Source organism: Aythya fuligula, chromosome Z, assembly GCF_009819795.1.
Source record: "Aythya fuligula isolate bAytFul2 chromosome Z, bAytFul2.pri, whole genome shotgun sequence".
NCBI lineage: Eukaryota > Metazoa > Chordata > Aves > Anseriformes > Anatidae > Aythya > Aythya fuligula.
The window spans coordinates 69,568,065-69,587,003 of record NC_045593.1 but is presented as its reverse complement, the minus strand read 5'-3'; the positions used below and the strand labels follow the sequence as shown (position 1 = coordinate 69,587,003).

Here is an 18,939-nt window from a genome sequence, read left to right as displayed (position 1 = left end):
TAAGTGTGAAAAGACTGAAGAAGGATGTAAGGATTTACATGACAAAGACATGGGTCCGGGCTGGAGATCTACACCCTTCACTCTGGCCCCAGGAAATGGAGGATTGGGGTGTTAAAGGTATCCACCGTGACTGATGCTCTGTGTCTTTTGTACCTTGCTCCAGGTTGTCTGTGCCTGTAGATGGAGAAGTGATAAGCCTGTGCTGCAGCCCAGTGACCAAAACTGTAGCTCTACAGCTAGCCGATGGACGGATCCTGAAGTACCTCTGGGGTAAGCTGGACCCTATTAAGGCCCCCTGGCCCGAGGTGTAGTTGTTTTAAAAAAATAAATAAAATCTTAAAACATTTAATGATGATTTGACTTGCAGGAACATGGGAACATGACCCTTGATAGTGGTTAGTGCTGGATTTCATGCTCCTTTTAGCCCCACAAATTGATTAGAATTAGTGATTTTCAACTGAGAGCAGTTAACGTTGTTGAGAATGATAGCTCTGACTTTGTCATTTGAAAAGATGACAACAGGTTTAGAGGCTTCAGAAGTGGTGACTGAATTGCCACATCCTTGGTGCTTCTTGTTCTGTAGTAGAATAAAGTCGCTTCTGAGCCTCTAGAAGTTACCACCTTCTATTCTGCCATGTGCTGGACTTACATTTTAATATTCCTCCTCTCCATGTCTGATACTGTCAGATACTTGCAGCTGTGGTTTCCTGGGATTTATATTATGTGGCTGTAATGTCTGAATCTTAGGCTGGAAAACAGTCTGATCTTCTTTGCTCTTCAGAGGCTTCTCCTCCAGTCCTTGAGCCCTGGCAGAGTAGCAGTGGCTGTGCTGTCCAGTTCCCCCAGCTTTGCGTGCAGACTGCTCTCACGAGGATCGGTGGTGAAGTAAGTAAGACTGTGAGCAGTTTGAACTCCTAACTTATTTGTTCTTTGTGTCAAACGTGCACCATAATTTTCTGCCCAGGGTCCAGTGATACTTAACTGGGTTCTTTGTAAGGCTCTATGCAGATATGACAGCACATCTTTCCTTGTCTTCTAGAGCATTTCTGATGGCTTGTAGTTAACATCCAATCTCCCCTTCCTGTTAATTTCATGAATAATCTAATTGAAGAGCAAGAAATTTCAATTCTAAGATTTTCATCAGTTACTGCTGTGCTCTGTGAAAACAGCATTTTGCTCTGTTTTATTTGAAGCTATCCTTTTAGCAAATACATCTGCTCTGAGTTACTGCAGATCTGCTGCTAGTAGTGTTTCCTGTAGCTATCGAGAAACCATCACCAACAACAGCTTAAGGAATCACTAGCTATTTTGCTGCTATTTTCAGGGTTTCTTTCCTTCAGTGGGTATCCAGGTGAGTGTGGTATGGAGTTGCTTTAATCTCTTCTCCTCTCTACTAGTGTCTATCCTCTGTTATTTTGCACCTAAAGCTGCTAAATAAAATAAACGAAATGGTCTGGTGTGGCTTCTGCTTTTGTTATGTTTCTGTGACAGGGTAAACCAAGCTAGTTTTCCAGCCAGAAGTATTTAAAGACACTTAGGTAAACCCTCCTGGAATAGAGACTGCCTGACTTCCTGTCCGGCTTTTCTAGATCGTTCACATGAAGTAGTTGATACTCAGTTGTAAAGCACTCGAATCCATTGCCAGTCACTGTGGTGAAACACTGGAGATTGAGACACTGATTCCTTACACTTGTCATCCTTTTCATTTACAGGAGGTGATCTTGGGCCTCACTGATCGATGCCGTTTTTTTGTTAATGACACTGAGGTACCAAAGCATTTTCCCCTTACTCTGTCCCCTTTTCCTCTGCCAAAGGCAGATTTCCTTTTGTGCTCTATACAGCAATAAACATAGTAATTTTTCTACAGGTTGCTTCCAACATCACCTCATTTGCAACATACAATGAATTTTTGTTGGTGACAACCAACTCCCACACCTGTCAGTGCTTCTGTTTGAAGGACCTAACAGTGAAAGGTAAATGCCAGTTCTGCCATGGCCATTGTCTTGGACCTGCAACGTGTCCCCATTTTTCCACATCCAAACCTGCTGTATTTGGGTCATTCAAAGCAGCTACTTTAGGACAGAGGAAGAGAGCTGCTTGCAAAAATCTACAAGAGAGGAAGGAGCACAGGAGAATGACTCTGAATATCATACATTCCTCTCAGGGAGCAGGATTTGTCCTATGGTTGTTCCTTCCCTATTTTCAACAGCTTAGCTCTGCATTCTCTCCTTCCCTACATGTCCAAAAACAGAAAAGGCACTCTGGTATTCAAGGGCATGTGGCAGAGAAGGGATCCCAACAGGAAGAGTTTCTGTCCATTAGGGAGATGAGGCCCTCATGAGGGTCAGGATGACAGGTTATTGGCGCTCTACAGCTTTCAGTGCTCCTCTCTCTGGTGCATTAAGCTTTATGTTCCCGGTGTATAGAGGGCACACCTCTACTTTGTACAGCACTGCTCAGCGCTAAAAGGTTCTCGACCTGCTTGCAGCCATTAAGGACCATCGATGTGTTGTTGACTGAGCTGGGGAAGTAGGAGACCTTGCAGAGCTACACAGGAAAGCTGTGCAGGTGGCACTGTGCAGGGGCGTGTGTGCGTGTCTGCTGATAACTGCTGTCTTCAGCCCTTCAGGCTGGCCTGAGCAGTGCTGCAGCCCCTAACAGCGAGACGCTGCGCAAGGTGGAGCGAGGCTCGCGTATCGTCACCGTTGTGCCCCAGGACACAAAGGTTGTGCTACAGGTCAGTGCTCTGCACGTGTCTGCTGAGGTTTGCTGGTGGGGTGTAGAGGGCTTGTCTCAGTAGGTAGCTGATCAATCTGCAAATAATGCACACAGCACTACAAAGCTGATCTCCTGTGCTGCTGCAGCACAGCACTTCCAATCTCTAGGCTAGATATGGAGCGATTTTGAGCATGTCTCTGGGAGTTAGTTGGAGCACAGACAACTGTGTTCATACCAAACTGGGGGTGGTGTTCAAATTCCTACTGGCTGAGGCAGATTAATGTTATGTATTGTGGCCTCTTCTGTGAATCTCAGACCCGCCTCTTTGTACTCACTGTATGTTCTAGCAACCCTCCATTAGATTTGGCATCAAGTTTGTCCGAATTTTGAGTGCTGTGCTCACTCTTGAGAACCAGCAGAGGCTCACAGGACATGGAAGGATTCATCTGTTACGGACCTCTGGAGGTCTGTAGCCTAACATCCTCTTCAGAGCAGCGAGAACCTGAGAGCCAAATCAGTTTGCTCTGTGTCTTGTCCTGTTGTGTGGGGTCTAGCCTCCTAAGGAAGGAATGTTCCTGAGCTGAGAGAATTTTCAGATGATTCAGGTTAAGTGAAACTGTTCTTTGAGGTGAACAAACAAGCACGTGAAACTGCAAATAGCAGACAAGCCTAGAAGAGTTAGCCTATCCTCACTTTGTCTTCTATGTAGGCTGAGTAGCTACAAGAAATAATGATGTGGATCTTATGCTATAGATGCCAAGAGGAAATCTGGAGACCGTTCACCACCGAGCTCTGGTTCTTGCCCAGATTCGAAAGTGGCTAGACAGGTAAATGGTGCCGGCATATTCTGGTCTTCCCTCCCCCATGCTGAGCTGTTCAGAGCCCATCTCTCGTAGTGCTGCAGAAGGATGGGAGGCTGGACTCAAAGAAACTGGCTTTCTAGGTAGGAATGAAACTGTTTCTGGGTCTACCACCTAGAAATCCAAATTTCAGCAGTCCCATCTGACTCACATTTCACCATTGAGGGGCTTATTTATGTACTAAGACTGAGTGGGTGGGAGAGATCTTGGTCTGCTCCGTTCTCCAGACGTTTTGATCCCTTCATGACTTGCTTGCTATTTTTCATGTTGTATTTGCTAAATAATTTTGTTCAAGTTCTCTGAAAGAGAAGTTGTTCCATTAGACTTAAGTGTAGTTCTCTAAGAGAGGAATATAAAAACTCAAAGCCTGTCCCCGACCTACTGCAACCTGATCTACTGGTCCGCTCAACTGCAGAGGCTGGCAGTGAAGAGGACTGACCTCGCACGGTTTTTCTGGAAGGCAGTCTACGTGGCTTGTTGCCTAGGCTGTTGTTCCCCTCCAGCTGGGTCTGTAGTTACCTCTAGTGAGCTGCCTCTGTTTGTGGATACTGTACCTATCCAATATGTAAACTGTCCCTCTTGACTCATTCCCCCAGGCTTATGTTCAGGGAAGCATTTCAGTGCATGAGGAAGCTGAGGATCAACCTCAATCTTCTCTATGACCACAATCCCAAGGCAAGTATGCCCAGTTCTGTTGTGTCCTTTTCCATATCCATCTAGTCTGGTCGGATTCCTTCATCTTGTACATTCAAAGAAGGTCTTTGAACTTGCTCCTGTAGTTCCTGTACTTGTCAGAATAACAGTAGCAATACTCTTGTTCATTTCAGGTATTTCTGGAAAACGTAGAAACCTTTATCAAGCAAATAGATTCTGTGAACCATATCAACTTGTTTTTCACAGAACTGAAGTGAGTATAATTCTGCAAATGAAAGCATGCATGTAATTGGTGGTGGATTGTTTTGACAAAGTATTGGCAGCTATTCAGTTTCAGTGGAAGGACTCAGACAAATCTGATGTGCTGGGTCATAAAAACTCAAGTGAGCTCAGTTGTTTCAAGGACAGTAAGTGTATCTTTTGGGGAATTTCAACTTGGAGGCAATCATTACATTTTTCCACTAAGGGGTTGTTAGGACACCATCTGACTGCTTTGACTTGTCTGCTGGCTTTCTGTAGAAGGACAAATGTTGACAGAAAAGGTTTTGTACCCCTATAAAGAAAGGCATGACAGCCCTGTTTGTCTGAGACCTGAAGCCAAGTTACTTGTTTAGATTCCCAAATCAGACGCCCTGATTTCTTTCTGAGGTTGAGTAACAAAGAGGTTTTAAAGCACTGGTAGCTTCAAGACTTCTCAGGCTTGCTGAAGTAATTTGTTTGGGAACTAGAGCTAACACTCGTCTTCTCTGTGTCTATTTTCAGTTTTGACCTGACCTTAAATCTTTGTCTAGAAGTAAAATCAAATGTCTTAATTTTCAGAAGCGTTCTTTGCCCAGCGCCTCCACAGTGGATTTAGTAGAATGCAGCTGTATCTTGAAAATACTACCTTCCAAGTCTTGTGTAACTACAGCAGCTCTGACCAGTTCTTGTTTTTTTTTCAGTACCTCATTTGGCTAAAAATCAATTGGGATGGATAAGAGATGTTGGAGAGCTTTCTGGTAGTGTGGCAGATTGTTTGTCTGCGCTGAATGACATATGAGCTATTTTGTTTCTGCATACATTTCTGTGTTTTAATGTTACTGTCTTTGTGCTGAACTAAGTGATGGACCAGGCTGGTATTCATGTCTTTTTATTTAGGGAGGAAGATTTCACAAAGAGCATGTACCTGACTCCGAATGGTAGCAGTAATGCTCAACCACGTCAGCATCTCGATCAGAAGAAAGTAAACCTCATATGTGATATGATGAGAGTTGCCATGGAGCGTATTGACCCTGAAAAGTGAGCATTTGCTTATGGTGAAGGAACTACTAGAGAGATTTCTGTTAAATCACTAGCAGAAAAGCGAAGCTGTCCTTAATGTCAGTTATTTTGCTTTGGATCCCCTGAGGTGAACCTGTGCTCTGCAAAGCCTGTATCGCTGTACCTACTATCTGCTGAGGATACTCTTCTGAAAAGCACAGCATCTAATAATTCCAGAGATAGCAAAATATCTTTTCCCTGAAGTATTAAAGAAATAGAGGCAGGACGCCTACAAGGGTTTGAAAAACAGACTGAATTTAGGAACACTGTGTGACATGGGGGATGGAGAGAGATGAGCAAGATTGTCATCCCAGGGAAGTGCTGGCTTTATGGAGCAGATGGCATTTCAGAAAAACCTCAGCTGTTCTGTCTGAGACTGAATTATTTTTGTAAATCTTCAGCTGTATTTCTGAATGGTTACCTTTTTGTCACCATCCTCCTTGGATGAATCAAGACTAGACAAAAATTAAAGGGTGGGAAAATAGGATAATATCAGTGGTTGGTGAAGCAGTGTTAAATCCTGGGCAACTCACGTGTGAAACAGTGGATACAGGAGCAGCAGACAGTGGGTTGTTGCTGTACCTTGAAAACTAAGACACTTTACAGCAAACTGTGTTGGTAATCAAAGCATTTCCTTACATGGGAAACCTGTTTTGAAATAGTACATGTGAATAATATGAATGTGGAAATAACCTCCTAGAAAGCTTTCATTTTTATTAAAAATAAAAAATAAAAAATGCCAAATTTAATCTGGAAAATTACACCCAGCAATCTGAGCTTTTTGATGGGTGTTACCTCTCCATTCATACTGTCTGGCATAGCAAGAAAGCTCATTCTACTCAAAACACACCTCCAGTCTTGCAGTATGTTTGGGAAAATTTAATTTAAATTTAAAAAAAATAATAAATTTTAAATTAAATTTAATCTATTCTAATTTAAATTAAATAAATAAATAAATAAATAAATCTCTTTGGTATATTTGGTTCTCCTCTTGTTCTCTGTTTTCATTGAAAAAGCTTGAGTAGTTTTTTTCTTTCACAGAACTGTAGAATGGTTTGGGTTGGAAGGGACCTTTAAAGATGATCTTTTCTTTAAAGAAAGAGTTGTCTAATTTTTTCATCTACTGCTTCTGTTTTTTTTAGATACTGCCTATCAATACTGACAGCACATGTAAAGAAAAATCCTCCAGAACTGGAAATTGCTCTCCAGAAGGTTCATAATCTTCGAGGTGTTGTATCAGGAACACAAGAGTTGAAAATATGTGGAGTTTAGAGCTTTCATTGTTAGCATGGTTTACCCTGAAAATTATTTTAAGGTGGCTGTTTGTGGAGGTTGTCAGAAAAAAGAAATGTTCCTGAAACTAACTATGAAACTTGAAACTGCTGTTAATAGAACAGCAGTTTGTCAGCTATGATGAGTAGTTTTGTACTTACCCTTCTTAGGTTTTGTGCCTACCCTTTGCTCATCCTTTGTCTAGGTATGTCAGCAGACAGGCAAGAGCTGGAGCTGTTTTGTCTTTCAGTTCAGAACTGAGTTTCTCCCAGCATGGAGTAGGAGGTTTCTGTTCTAGGTCCTGGTGCCTCAAACTGTTAGACTGTGCTTTTATTCTGTGCTGATACTTCTGACTTGTCACTATAGCACGCTGCATAAATTACTGTGCTTGGGATGTTTTTTGAAGCTGTGTGGGAAAGACTCTGCAAACAGCCAAGTAACCCCTCCTGCAAGGTGGAGTGAGCCATCAGTTTAGTGGTCTTTATGTGGTGTTAAGGTTGTGCTAGATACTGCATCCATTTCTCAGACCGGTGTTCCACTGCTAATGATGTGACTGATGTTGTGTTTCTTTCATTACAGAGAGCATTTCTCCAAATGTCACAGCTGTGAGTGCAGAGGAAGCACTAAAATACCTGCTTTTCCTTGTGGATGTCAATGAACTGTATGATTACTCCCTGGGCACATATGACTTTGATTTAGTCATCATGGTGGCAGAAAAGTCTCAAAAGGTCTTGGTTTATAGTTTCAGTGAACAGTTTTCTTTCCCAAAGGTTCATTGTAGTTTGTGAGTCAGCCCACATGTTTTATTAGTTGTAGCTCTCTGCACAGGCAGGATTTCAGTTGCTCAGGTCCTCTGTGTGTTTGGGGTGATGCGAGGAATATGGCATGCCTCTGCATCTATTAGTACTCTTTGAGCACAAATTAGGGAACTTGCTTGTGCTCAAAGTGATACAGGTCTGTTCTAGAGCAGCACTGCAGAGTAGGGGAGGACTATCGTCTACAGCATTGTGGCTGCATTCTAGTTCTGTACTCTTTCAGTTTTTGCTTAGTTGGTGGTGGCTACAACAACAGTGCGTATCTTCCAGCATCTGTAACTTGAAGTCTCAATGAAAATCCCCGTCAGGATCTTCACAGAGTTTCCAGATGTTACAGCAGAGCCTGTTGCCTGTCAATTAAAACATCCTCTTTGTGTTAACGGGCTTAAAACACAGGAATGTGGTTTTCATGACTTCTGGTGTGGAAGATACCAGGCAGCTGTATAAAGGCAAATTTACATATGATAATAGCTACTAGTAAACAATATTAAGTGTGATGCATATCAAATACATGGGAATTTTAATTTTAAGTGTCCATAGTCTCTGGATAGTGCTGAAGTTCATGTGTGAGCCTGGTAATTTAAGTTACCAGGCAAGAGTACATACACAGAACTGATTCTCCAGGATGGCTTACATTTTAATGAAAAATTTTCTTTAGTGTGTTATGATATAATTTAAAATTTGGGGCTGTCTGCTGTTGAAGATGGGGTGTGAATAAGGATTTTATCAGACTAACTAAGCTGCTGTTTATATTATTATTCTTCACAGGACCCAAAAGAATATTTACCCTTCTTAAATACTCTCCAGAAGATGGAGACCAATTATCAGCGGTACACCATAGACAAACATTTGAAGAGATATGCAAAAGCTCTTGGACACCTCAGCAAATGTGGTAGGTGTCCTGCACATGCAGCATCTCTAAGAAATTCTGTAGTAGAACATTTTTCTTTCAAAGAACCTTTGGGGGGAAATAGCTAAAGAAGGAGAATTTCACAAGGTCATCTTCTCTCCCGGTAATGCTTGGTTAACTTTTTCTCCATAGTTTTTGTAGTGTAGCTTGGGGCAGGGAGAAAGGTGGGCATGTGTGTACTGTCCTGCGATTGTGAAGCATAAGCCTTTGTTTTCTTCCAGTTGCTGTTGACTTTTCCCCAGTTAACTCTGCTGGCAAAAGTGAAGCAAACCTTAAGAAAGTGAATCCCTTGGGTTTGGGGTGATAGAGTAGGTGCACTTACGACCTTGCACCAAAGCACCTCTTGTTGCTTCTTAATAAAATGAACCCTGTCTGGGTGGGGTCCGTGGGAGTCATGTACTTTCTCTTTTGTTGCTACAAAAAATAAAATATCTCTGCAGGTCCTGAACACTTCTCTGAGTTTCTGAACTTGGTGAAAGATCAGAATCTGTATTGTGAAGCCTTGAAGCTGTACGCCTCAAGCACTCAGGAGTACAAGGTGTGTAGCATGTGTAGCATGCAGGTTTTTAATTCTCTCACATAGTTGTTTGCATATCCCCCGCACCTTGAGTGAGGGCAGGAGTGAGACAACAGTCACTTGCATTCAGGTTTTGTAGGGCGTTTGCTCCTCCTGTGTTGTCTGAGACCTTTCTCCAACATACCTGGAATTACTCTTAGCGCTGAGCCTGCTAGGTCTGGTCATTGAAAGAGTGGCTGTTACTTCTTTGATCTCATGTCCAAGAGAGCACCTGGGAGTTTGGTTTCTGCTGTGCTGTCTTGTGGTGTACTCATCTTGATGTTTGTGATACAGGTTTTCTGTGTAGCACTTGCAGGTTGTATGGGGACATTTTGTTGTCTGTAAACTATTCTGGAGAGCGTTAGAGAGCTTGAAGCACTCTTAGGTGTGCCCTTTTCTAGCATGTAGAGTCCCTTGTAGATTTCAGTACTGAAGAACTGTAGCTTGCCCAAGGCTATTGTCAAATGTAAATGAATGCATTTAATTTAATTTTTTTTTTTTTTAAGTATACAACAAACAAGCCTTTGTAAAAGAAGTTGGTGAAGAAGTAAGAAGGGTGATGCAGAAACTTGTCTTTCTGCAGCAAGGTGACAGTAGAAAGGTCTCTCTCGAGAGAGATTTGTTTCTGGCTTAATATGGAGTCTTTTATTCTTTCTGTATTACTCCAGTCAAATATATCATCCCCTTCTTGATATAGATTGTGAGCTTGGAATAGCCTAGAGAAGCTGCATGTATTGATTTTGAACAGCCTGTGCCTACAGAGTTCAAGGGCCTGCACCCTCTTGCCCCAGTCTTTGACTCCTAGGGTGACATGGTTCAGGGAGACCTAACAAAAATTACTGGTTGGAGTAGGGAAGAAGGGGCTGATTTCCTGCAGTTTGTAGGTTACCCAGTTTGGTAAGTTAGGTATTTCCTTATGTCTCTTACTTTAGTACTGTATTAAAAGTCTGTGTGTGCTGATCAAAACCCTTCAGCTGATAAAAAGTTTGAAATGAGGTAGAACATTGTGCCTGGAGGTTCCTCAGGGGATGATATCCATTTAATTCTCACTAGTGTAGGACTGCTGCTGACTCCACAGCTGATTTCTTACTTCTCTTTTGTCCCTGTCTTGCAGGATATCAGCGATGCATATGGGGAGTATTTGATTCAGAAGCAGCTTTATGAACAGGCTGCACTGATATTTGCTCGGGCTGGCATCTTTGCAAAAGCACTCGATGCATTTCTGAGCAGTGGCAGCTGGCAGCAAGCCCTGTGCATGGCTTCACGGCTTGGTTACACGACGGATAAGCTGTCCAGCCTGGCACAGAGCATGGCAGGTAGGCTTTGAGAGGGTGGAGGTGAGCAGACCAAAACTGGCTGCTTTTATTTCTCGTTCGTTCTGATTTTTCATTAAAATCAGAGAAAGCCTCAGTCTTCAGTGTTTTTCTTAAAGGACTGTAATTCCCATGGGTTTATGTGATTGCACATCACCTTTGTTTCTCACAGGAACCAAAAGATGCTGGGGCTGAGCTGGTTGGCACCCCAGAGTTGCCGAGCTAGTTATGGCCTTGGCTACCCGGGGCTGACTGGTTCTTGCATTTTCCTTGCAACCTGTTGCTGAACTGCTGTTCCAGATTGTTTCCTTGGTTAACCTCAGGGAATGGAGATTGTTTAAAGCATCTGACGTGACTGAGTCCTCCAGATGCTGTGCACACTGATATTGCCTAGCCACAGACCTTAAAGGCTGTTGCAGAATTTGGTGCTCCATCTTCATGTTTTCTCCGTAAAGCCTGCTAGCAGTCAGGACAGGCAGGTACACATAAAGCTACGTGTGGTCCTACTGCCGGAAAAAAAGATGGGTTCTCTTAAGAGTTTGTGCTCACTAAGAAACACGAGGCTTCATGCATGAGATGTGTCGTGAGCCTGGCACGTATTTCAGCAAGAAAATGGAGCATAATCCTGGGTTTTGCTGTACTCAGAGGCAGAGTTTATGAAGAACCCCTTAAACAGTGGGAATGGCTTCTGGGAGTAGTCTTCCAGATTTGGATATTCCAGTATTTTATTTTTCTATCACTTAATGCAGTTTGGATCCTTCATGACTTGCCTTTAATGCTTTTTCTAGTGCCCCCTCTTAAATCACAACTGTAATTTAGCAGGATGAGCACATAAAATTCGATGCAATTTGCTTAGGTAATTTCTTTCTTTTTTTTTTTTCCTTGGCCCTGTGTATCATTTTCTCACTTACACCCTAACAGAAAAGCCAGTGCTAAAGCTGGTCCTAAGTTTTAAGGGACTATAAGTCTTGAATCCCATAGGTTTGGTGCTTCCTGCCTATACCACAGAGAGCAACAGACATAATTCTCCCAGCAGATACTGAGACTGTGATACACTGAAGCTTTCAAGAGAGATTTCCTGTTTACATCCTGCCTTCCTCCACTCAGGGGACTCTTCACTATTTCTGTCTAAAACTGTAGGGGAGAGGTTCTTCAAGTGGCTATGAGAGACAAGAATCATCAATTTCACAAGCAACTGGCTGATGATGATACAGGTTAATGAATTCTCGACATCAGGCAGCCCTTCTTTTTATCATGCAGATTAAATAAGTGTCTGAGCAGGTAGAAGGTGCTACAGTGAGTGGGATGTTCCTGTACTTTATTGTTTTGTAGTCGAAAATCCAGCTGCTCCTGAAAAGCTGAACTCCACCTTTTCTCATAGGAAAACTGGTTGAACAGAGAAGGCATGCGGAGGCAGCCGTGCTCCTGGAGCAGTACGCTCAGGTAATGTGCCTCTCCTGTCTGTGCCCCAGCAACATCCTCTGTCCAAGATAAGCTCCATCTTTTATTTTTTCTGTTCTCCTGGGCTGCATGTGACTCCATATGTGCTGACTACAGAACACTCTGTGCCATGAGTTCCTTTTGGAATGGCAGAGAAGGTCTGGGTGATGCAGCAATCAGGGAGTAGATGAATGCTGTGTCCCCAGGTTTTCTACTCATGAAGTTACTTCTGCTTTGGTATGAAAAGGTTCAGAAAGCTGAAGTATGAGTGCTGGAATAAAGAATTATGAGTTCCAGAGGGACTTTCCCTTCAAAAGGGGCTTTTGTTGTGTTTGTTTGTTTTGTTTTGTTTATTTTTAATGAGAGCTTTTTGTTTGTGTCAGCACTCCAAGGTACTGGGCACAGCTGTATTCGTGTGACTGATGTTGCTGAGTAGAAGCACGCATCATGTGGGTGCTACCCAAATGCGTACTTCTAGCATCAGTAGCAACAGTTGCTCTGTCTTTCCAGGACTACGAAGAGGCTGTTCTCCTCCTTCTAGAAGGGGCTTTGTGGGAAGAAGCTTTAAGAGTGGTAAGGAATTTCAAATTTCAAGAACCAGAAATACTGTCTGGATAGCAAGAAGTGGATATAATTATTTTTTATTTTTTTTAGAGTGCAAGAACAGGGATGGAGTCCAGGTTAGATCTCCAAATAATATCTTGTTTCCTTTTCCTGATTCAGATTCACAAGTATGATAGGCTGGATATCTTGGAGACCAACTTCAAACCCGCCATCCTGGAAGGTAAATCTGTGCACAAACCTGAAACTTTGCTGTGCTGAGGAGGTGGAAGGAGGTCTTCGCTGGGCCTGTGGGAAGCCATAGCACACTCGTACGGGAAGCTGTATGGAAGGATGCTTTGATTCTGCCCAGCTGATGTTGGCCAGTTAGCTGCATTTGCCAGCATTCTACTGAACGTTTGAAGCTCTGCAGTTGCCATAGGCTCTTTTCAGTTTAGTTAAGCTTTTGAGCTTTTTCAGACTTCACAGTCACAGACTGCAAGGGAGTAGGTGTTTACATGTCTATGAACAAGGAAAACAGCCCTTGTTCCAGCACACAAATGTGTGGTGGCAGATTTATGGGCTACGAAAACTGCTGTTTGTTAAAGAAGCTCTTTTGAAAATATTATTTGATACCAGTATTCTCTCTTCAGCCCCGGAAGATGTTTGATAGCTGTCAGATGTTCTTTGTTCTCATGCTATGGGCAATAGGCTATGTGAGTTCAGCGATATTTTTGTTTAGCTTGAACCTAATTAATGTAAAGAGATGTGTTCACAGAGCTTTCTTCTCTTCCTGTATTAGAAACAGACTCCTGTTCCAGAGATGCTTGTCTAGCCAGTTAGTTCTTTCCACACCCAGCTGCATTTAAGTTTGGTGTGCTCTTGTACTACTAGCTTTGAATTTCCTTCCGCATGAGTCCTTTTGGGTGCTTTACACCTGACTTCCAAGGTGCTTGGAGGACTGTGTTTCTTCAAGCTCCTTGTGTAAGAATACTCTTCTGACTCCCTTGTACAAATGTTCATGTTCTTACCTTGGATCTGATCTTTTTTTTGTTATTGAGCAGCCCAGAAAAGTCAGCTGATGTTCCTAGATTCTCAGAAAACAGCATTTCTTCGCCATAAGAGTCGCCTGCAGGTAGTCCGAGAGCTGAAGGAGAAGGCTAGTGAGAGCCTGCATGGTTTGTATTAAAATGCATATGACTTTCTTTTGCATAAGTAACTGTGATTATCCTTTTTTTTTTTAATTTTGTGGTTCTTATTTACCCTGATGGAGCTGCAGTGTACCCTCTTGTAGCTCCAGTGGTATCTACCACCCCAGAAACAGCATTTTTCTCACCCCACCCCTTGCACCGTAGTTGAGGTGCAATTGTTTGACCTTGACCCATTCCATTAAGAGCTTTATTTTCACTGCTATCTGTGTCACAGCTTTCTTGGGATAAGAATGCTAAACACAACTGAGAGCACTTCAGAATGAGATGGCACTGTCTCCACAATGGCAGCTTGCCTGGGTCAGGCCGTGCTTAGCACATCCTTTGTGCTGAGTACCTCCTAGGCATACACACCTGCAAGAACACACTGGCTTCGGGAAAGTTTTCTGAAAGCAGAACGTTCTGTCCTGGTCCAGATCTGCTGCACTGAGATTGTCATCCCTCTGAGTGTGCCATTGAATAATCACAGTCCCTGCCAAGGCAGAGGAGCCACGCTCTTCTCACAATTTCTCTTTCTTCTTGTGTGCGGGCTGAGTGGGCTGAGAGCCGCAGGGCTCCGGTGCACCAACAGGTAGAACAAATCTGCCCAGGCTGCTTTTGCAGAAAGCCACATAGGTTACCCAGAGAGAAGGCTTGGAATAACTGTGACCTTTTTCCATGCTGTGACAGTTGTTAATGTGTTTTGCAGATTATGAAATGCCAAATTGCCCAGAATTGGATCTTTTTTCTGAAACCAGCAGTGTTGTGACAGCTAGCGACATGAACAGCAAATACTCACACAGCAATTCAAGAATATCAGCGTAGGTATCTGCCTCCAAATTAGATGGTGGCTGCCCTGGCATCAGCCTTTATTTGGGAGGGCAGTTTGCTCATGTTTGGCATGCTCTTCCTAGCAGCTGTACATGCCTTGAAACTGTTTTAATTACAGGCATTTCTTGGTTATTTTAACTCTTGTTGGAGGGGAGAGAGCAGAAAATGCCAGAAGCTAGTAGTGCAGGAAGTGAATGCCCAGCAGAGGAGCTGTGAGCACAGGCTCTGTGCAGGAGCTGGCTCTGTAGGCAGCTGGCACGTTGCCAGAATAGCTGGCTGTGGGAGTTTTGACACAGGAACTAGGCAGAGTTTCTCAAACATTAACAGCTTGTGCTCTTTGTCTTAAGCTTTGCATTTTAATAGTTGGGGCTCATTATATAATTTCATACCTGTTCTCTTCCCACAGTGAGCTTCTGTGTTGCTTTTGAGTGCTCTTCATAATATAAGCTGCGGTGTGGGGCGGGCTGTGTTAAAGGTTGGTGTAGTTTGTGGGGCCACTTCTGGACTCCCTAGTTGAAATCTTGAAAAGATAGAGCTGTGGAAAAAACATGTTTTTTTTTCAGGGCACTTTCTGTGGCTCAGGTGAAAAGAGAACGCAACCATAGTATTCAGCATATCTGTGTCAGAGTGTGCTGATCATTTTGGGTCATTAGGTAACTAATAATGGCCTCTGATTAGAAGTTGTTTCCCTGTGATAATGGGCCAGGAGCTGGGCTGTGTTAGTGCACAGCTTGTGGAGATAGCAGAAATTAAAATGTGCACAGGCAAGCACAGACCATGGCACCAAACTGTTCCAAGTGGAGTTCACTTTTGCCTGCTAGCAACCGTTGTCAAACAATTTACCCTACTCTGTGCTTAGAATGATGCTTTGACCTTGCTGGAACACAAAGCAGTTGTGTTTGTAGAAGAGAAACTGTAGGACAGCTTCCCAGCCCAGCTACCAACTTGTGTTTAAATACTGATGCAAAGATGCATCAGCTAACATACAGACAGACCCTTTTTACTGGAGAGACTAAGGGCTTAGGTAACAAGTTGCATGCATGCTGTTGACATATCTTCAAATTCACCCTGTTACAGCTAATCCTGTTGCACACAGCAGAATTAAGCATCCGTCTTTTCCAGGCGATCCTCAAAGAACCGGCGCAAGGCTGAACGCAAGAGATACAGCTTGAAGGAGGGGAGTCCTTTTGAAGATGTGGCCCTTCTGGAAGTCCTGGGAGAAAGCGTCCGTGCTGTTGAGAATGTGAAAGGTAGGATGGCAGTGATCTTAATCCACTCTCCAGCTTGTGAGCGCGGCCAGCTCTTCATAAGTATTCTGAGGAGAGGAGCTTCATGGTGCGTAAGACTGTCTGTGGTGGACTTTTATTCGGTTCATCTTCCTCTGCCAGGTGGAATAACTAATAGTGTGAGGTCTCCTCATTTGAAATTTTGGGAGCAGGTCAGTGAGGACCTGTCAGTGCCATGAGAGGTTTAGCTCACATTTTGTATTCAGGTGCTCTAGCAGTTGGGTAGGGACAAAGAACCAGTTCTGATTTGTTGCTCCCTGTCCTGTATCTCGATACCAGGGCAATACAGCTGTTTATTTCACACTCCTATGTTAAATATCATTGCTTGGTATTCTGTTCACTCTCCAGGAGATGTACACATCCTTCTGAAGCAGCTTGTACTGTTTGGTTTTGATGAGCAAGCTGTGGGACTGCAGCAAGTCCTGGAAGAGGTTTTGCAGCTGATGGAGACCTCGATCCCAGAAATCTGGACTCCAGATGTGCAGCAGAGTTCTCTCAACCCGGTCCGTGCTCATCTGCAACACTCATGATGCCTGCTATACAATACCAAGTAGTTGGTAGTGCTTTGCATTCTTCAGCAAAGAACACACAATCTTTCCCTGGCACTCCAGATCTGCCCCTTTTTCTACAGACTTTAAGTAGACGCAATGTGTAGTACATTATAGAAGTGCTGCAACTTCTGAATCAGTACGCCCTAGATACGTGTGACAGATACAGCCTGCTGTGTCTGTCCCACTGAATACCATGTTGGACATGATCATATCCCATAGGGCATGTGTTAATTTGTCCTCGTGACTTCTTTTCATAAGCTCTTCCTTAAGCAATTTCCAGAACAAAGGAACACTCTTTTCTTTTCCAGCCCTATTGGTTGAAGTGTTAGCATAGCTTTTATGTAGTGAAATAGTGGTTGTCCATACCGTTATCATTAGACGAAAAGCAAACAGATTGGTCAGTTTGGTCTGAACCAGAGTATCATAAAAAGTATACTGCAAAAAGGTGAGTTTTATCAAGCTTCAGCTTAACACAGAAATCATGAGGACTATACTAGGTCCCTTCCAAAGTAAAAGTCTTTCTCTGTAATGAGTAGTTTCTGAGCGTTCAAGGTGAACACAAGATGTCCCCCAGTATCTTTTCCCTTACCACTGATTAATGTGTCCATTTAAGGGGAGATTAAAACTGCTGAATGTGGTTTTAGGAGCTGAGGCTCCCCAATGAACTTTAAATGTTGCTGATTCTGTAATGAAAGTAGTCCTGCCAATTCATGGCACTTAGAATCACATAATCATTAATGTTGGAAAAGCCCTCCAAGATCATCAGGTCCACCCATCCCCCTGCTACCAATGTCACCCACTAAACCATGTCCCTAAGCACCACGTCCAGCCCTTCCTTGAACACTCCCAGGCACAGTGACTCTATCACTTGAAGTGCTGCAAAGAAGTAAGTACTGAGATTAAAGTTCTGTATTCTGAAAGGTTGTCCCAAAGCAGTTCTTTCTGCCTCTCTGTCAGCTTTTCTGAGACGTTTCTGGGCTTTGGTCCTGTATTCCTGATCGCTTTGAGCTGTGGGGTCTCCTGCAGCCAGCTGCTTTTGCTCCTGGAGTCTAGCCTATCAGCAGTTTTCTTGGTAGGCATCTGTGCTCTCAGCCTCCCTCTGTACAGGTTGGAACATGGGTATTGCTTCTCCATACAGGTCCTGGGTCCCAACTCAACTGCTAACAGCATTATGGCTGCCTATCAGCAGAAGAGGATGCTGGCTCCTGTTGTACAAGGTTAGTTCTGGCTCTGGGTTTGGTGTGGGTGTGAGATGTCAGCGAGGCCAGCGAGCACTGAGGCTCTTCAAGCATTGACACCTGCCAACAGCCGCAGCGTTTCTTCAGCTGTAGGAGTTGATTGCTTTACCTTACGGTGTCATCTTCCTCGCGACAAGTGAGCAGTCTTCTTAACAAGGTTTTATTTTCTCTGAAGTCCTGCATTAAAACTACTGCCTGAATTGCCCTCTTCCCCATTAGTCCTCAGTTCTCTTCCCATCTTCCCTTACTACTCCTGGAACTGCCAGGAAAAAGTCCTCCAGCAGACTCCTGGCTGTGAACACGATGTTTGGGACTTCTCGGTGTTATTTGATGGGAAAGAAAGCAAATGAATTGGTTGACAGGTCCCAGAGAAATTGTGTTGCTGGTAACCTGTGCTCTGACATTTGTTCTCTTTGCCTTTCAGATCCAGAGCTACTCATTCCACCAAAACTCAATAAAAATCTACAGTGGAAACTGCATCTTCTCCAGTAACTAAAAGCCAAGGAATCCTAGAGGACTCTGAACTGTCACTTTTCATTATCATTTCATTACACCCTTATATAAAACCATTGTTGTCCTGCCGTTCCTGCTCTATTGCTCATGGGGCTGTCCCTGCAGGCGATGCAGCTGTGCCTGTGACCCATACTGCATCGTGCTAATGGTGTCAGCCGCTTGCATCCCACAGCAGAGCTTGTGTGCAGGGGTGGGGAGTAGCAGACTGTGCAGATCTGAAGGCTGCTGACTGAACCCAACACGTGCCACCACTGTGCCCTCGCTTCCAGGTGAAGCAAACCCACGAGTGCCCAGCGGGTGCTTTTCTCTTCATCACACTTCCTCCCGTGGCTGGTACAGTACCTGCCGTGAGAGCAGGTCATGTCTTAAGCTGCTCAGCCGGGCTTAGAGATCTCACCAGTAAGCCTGTACTAGTGGCAAACTGCAGCTGCTAACCAAGTAAGTTATGTTTCCTCTGCTGAAGTTGAGTGTTGATAATAGCAGATTTTCATCAGAATCACTTTGTTGCATCAGAGTGAACCCTGCATTACTGACAGCCATTACTGCCCTGCTGATCTTGCACCAGGGACATCTTGGGTACGTGAGAACATGGAAAAAAAAGCTGGGGGGGATACTTGTGTTGGTGTTGCACGCTGCTGGGTAATGCTACCCCAGGTATCTGTGCTCGATGCTGCTGTGTGGCACTGGCAGGTGAGCAGCTGTGCCCTGGTTACACTCTGTGCTGTTGCAGAACTGTTTCAGATGGAAACTGATGTGTAAATTCACACCTGAGGATTAAACTTTACTACAGAATACTTCAGCAATCTGGCCCGAGAAGTAACAGCACCAGTCTGGGGAGCAGAGGAAGGGGACAAGCTCTGCGGACGAGGCTGGGTGCTTTCAGTGGAAGCAGCGCTGCTCCACCCACCCCGGCCCTTCCTCTCAGTTAATTTTGGCCTGGCAGCTTTGTGTTCAAT

The 18,939-nt window shown here is 43.8% G+C and overlaps 1 protein-coding gene across 1 annotated transcript in view; it reads left to right on the top strand.

The window, feature by feature from the left end:
* Positions 1-18,039, top strand: part of ELP1 (elongator complex protein 1) — a 29,179-nt gene extending 11,140 nt beyond the window's left edge. Inside the window, exons 14-36 of the mRNA XM_032206079.1 lie at positions 164-270; positions 782-885; positions 1,713-1,766; positions 1,868-1,973; positions 2,622-2,737; positions 3,472-3,545; positions 4,175-4,253; positions 4,406-4,485; positions 5,370-5,510; positions 6,674-6,759; positions 7,383-7,531; positions 8,387-8,510; positions 8,969-9,066; positions 10,199-10,400; positions 11,779-11,840; positions 12,348-12,410; positions 12,561-12,621; positions 13,442-13,555; positions 14,274-14,385; positions 15,518-15,645; positions 16,030-16,184; positions 17,371-17,449; positions 17,895-18,039. Coding sequence (XP_032061970.1) covers positions 164-270; positions 782-885; positions 1,713-1,766; positions 1,868-1,973; positions 2,622-2,737; positions 3,472-3,545; positions 4,175-4,253; positions 4,406-4,485; positions 5,370-5,510; positions 6,674-6,759; positions 7,383-7,531; positions 8,387-8,510; positions 8,969-9,066; positions 10,199-10,400; positions 11,779-11,840; positions 12,348-12,410; positions 12,561-12,621; positions 13,442-13,555; positions 14,274-14,385; positions 15,518-15,645; positions 16,030-16,184; positions 17,371-17,449; positions 17,895-17,962 — 2,362 coding nt within the window. The 3' untranslated portion in view covers positions 17,963-18,039. The remainder of the gene's footprint in view (positions 1-163; positions 271-781; positions 886-1,712; positions 1,767-1,867; positions 1,974-2,621; positions 2,738-3,471; positions 3,546-4,174; positions 4,254-4,405; positions 4,486-5,369; positions 5,511-6,673; positions 6,760-7,382; positions 7,532-8,386; positions 8,511-8,968; positions 9,067-10,198; positions 10,401-11,778; positions 11,841-12,347; positions 12,411-12,560; positions 12,622-13,441; positions 13,556-14,273; positions 14,386-15,517; positions 15,646-16,029; positions 16,185-17,370; positions 17,450-17,894) is intronic.
* Positions 18,040-18,939: the final 900 nt, after the last annotated feature.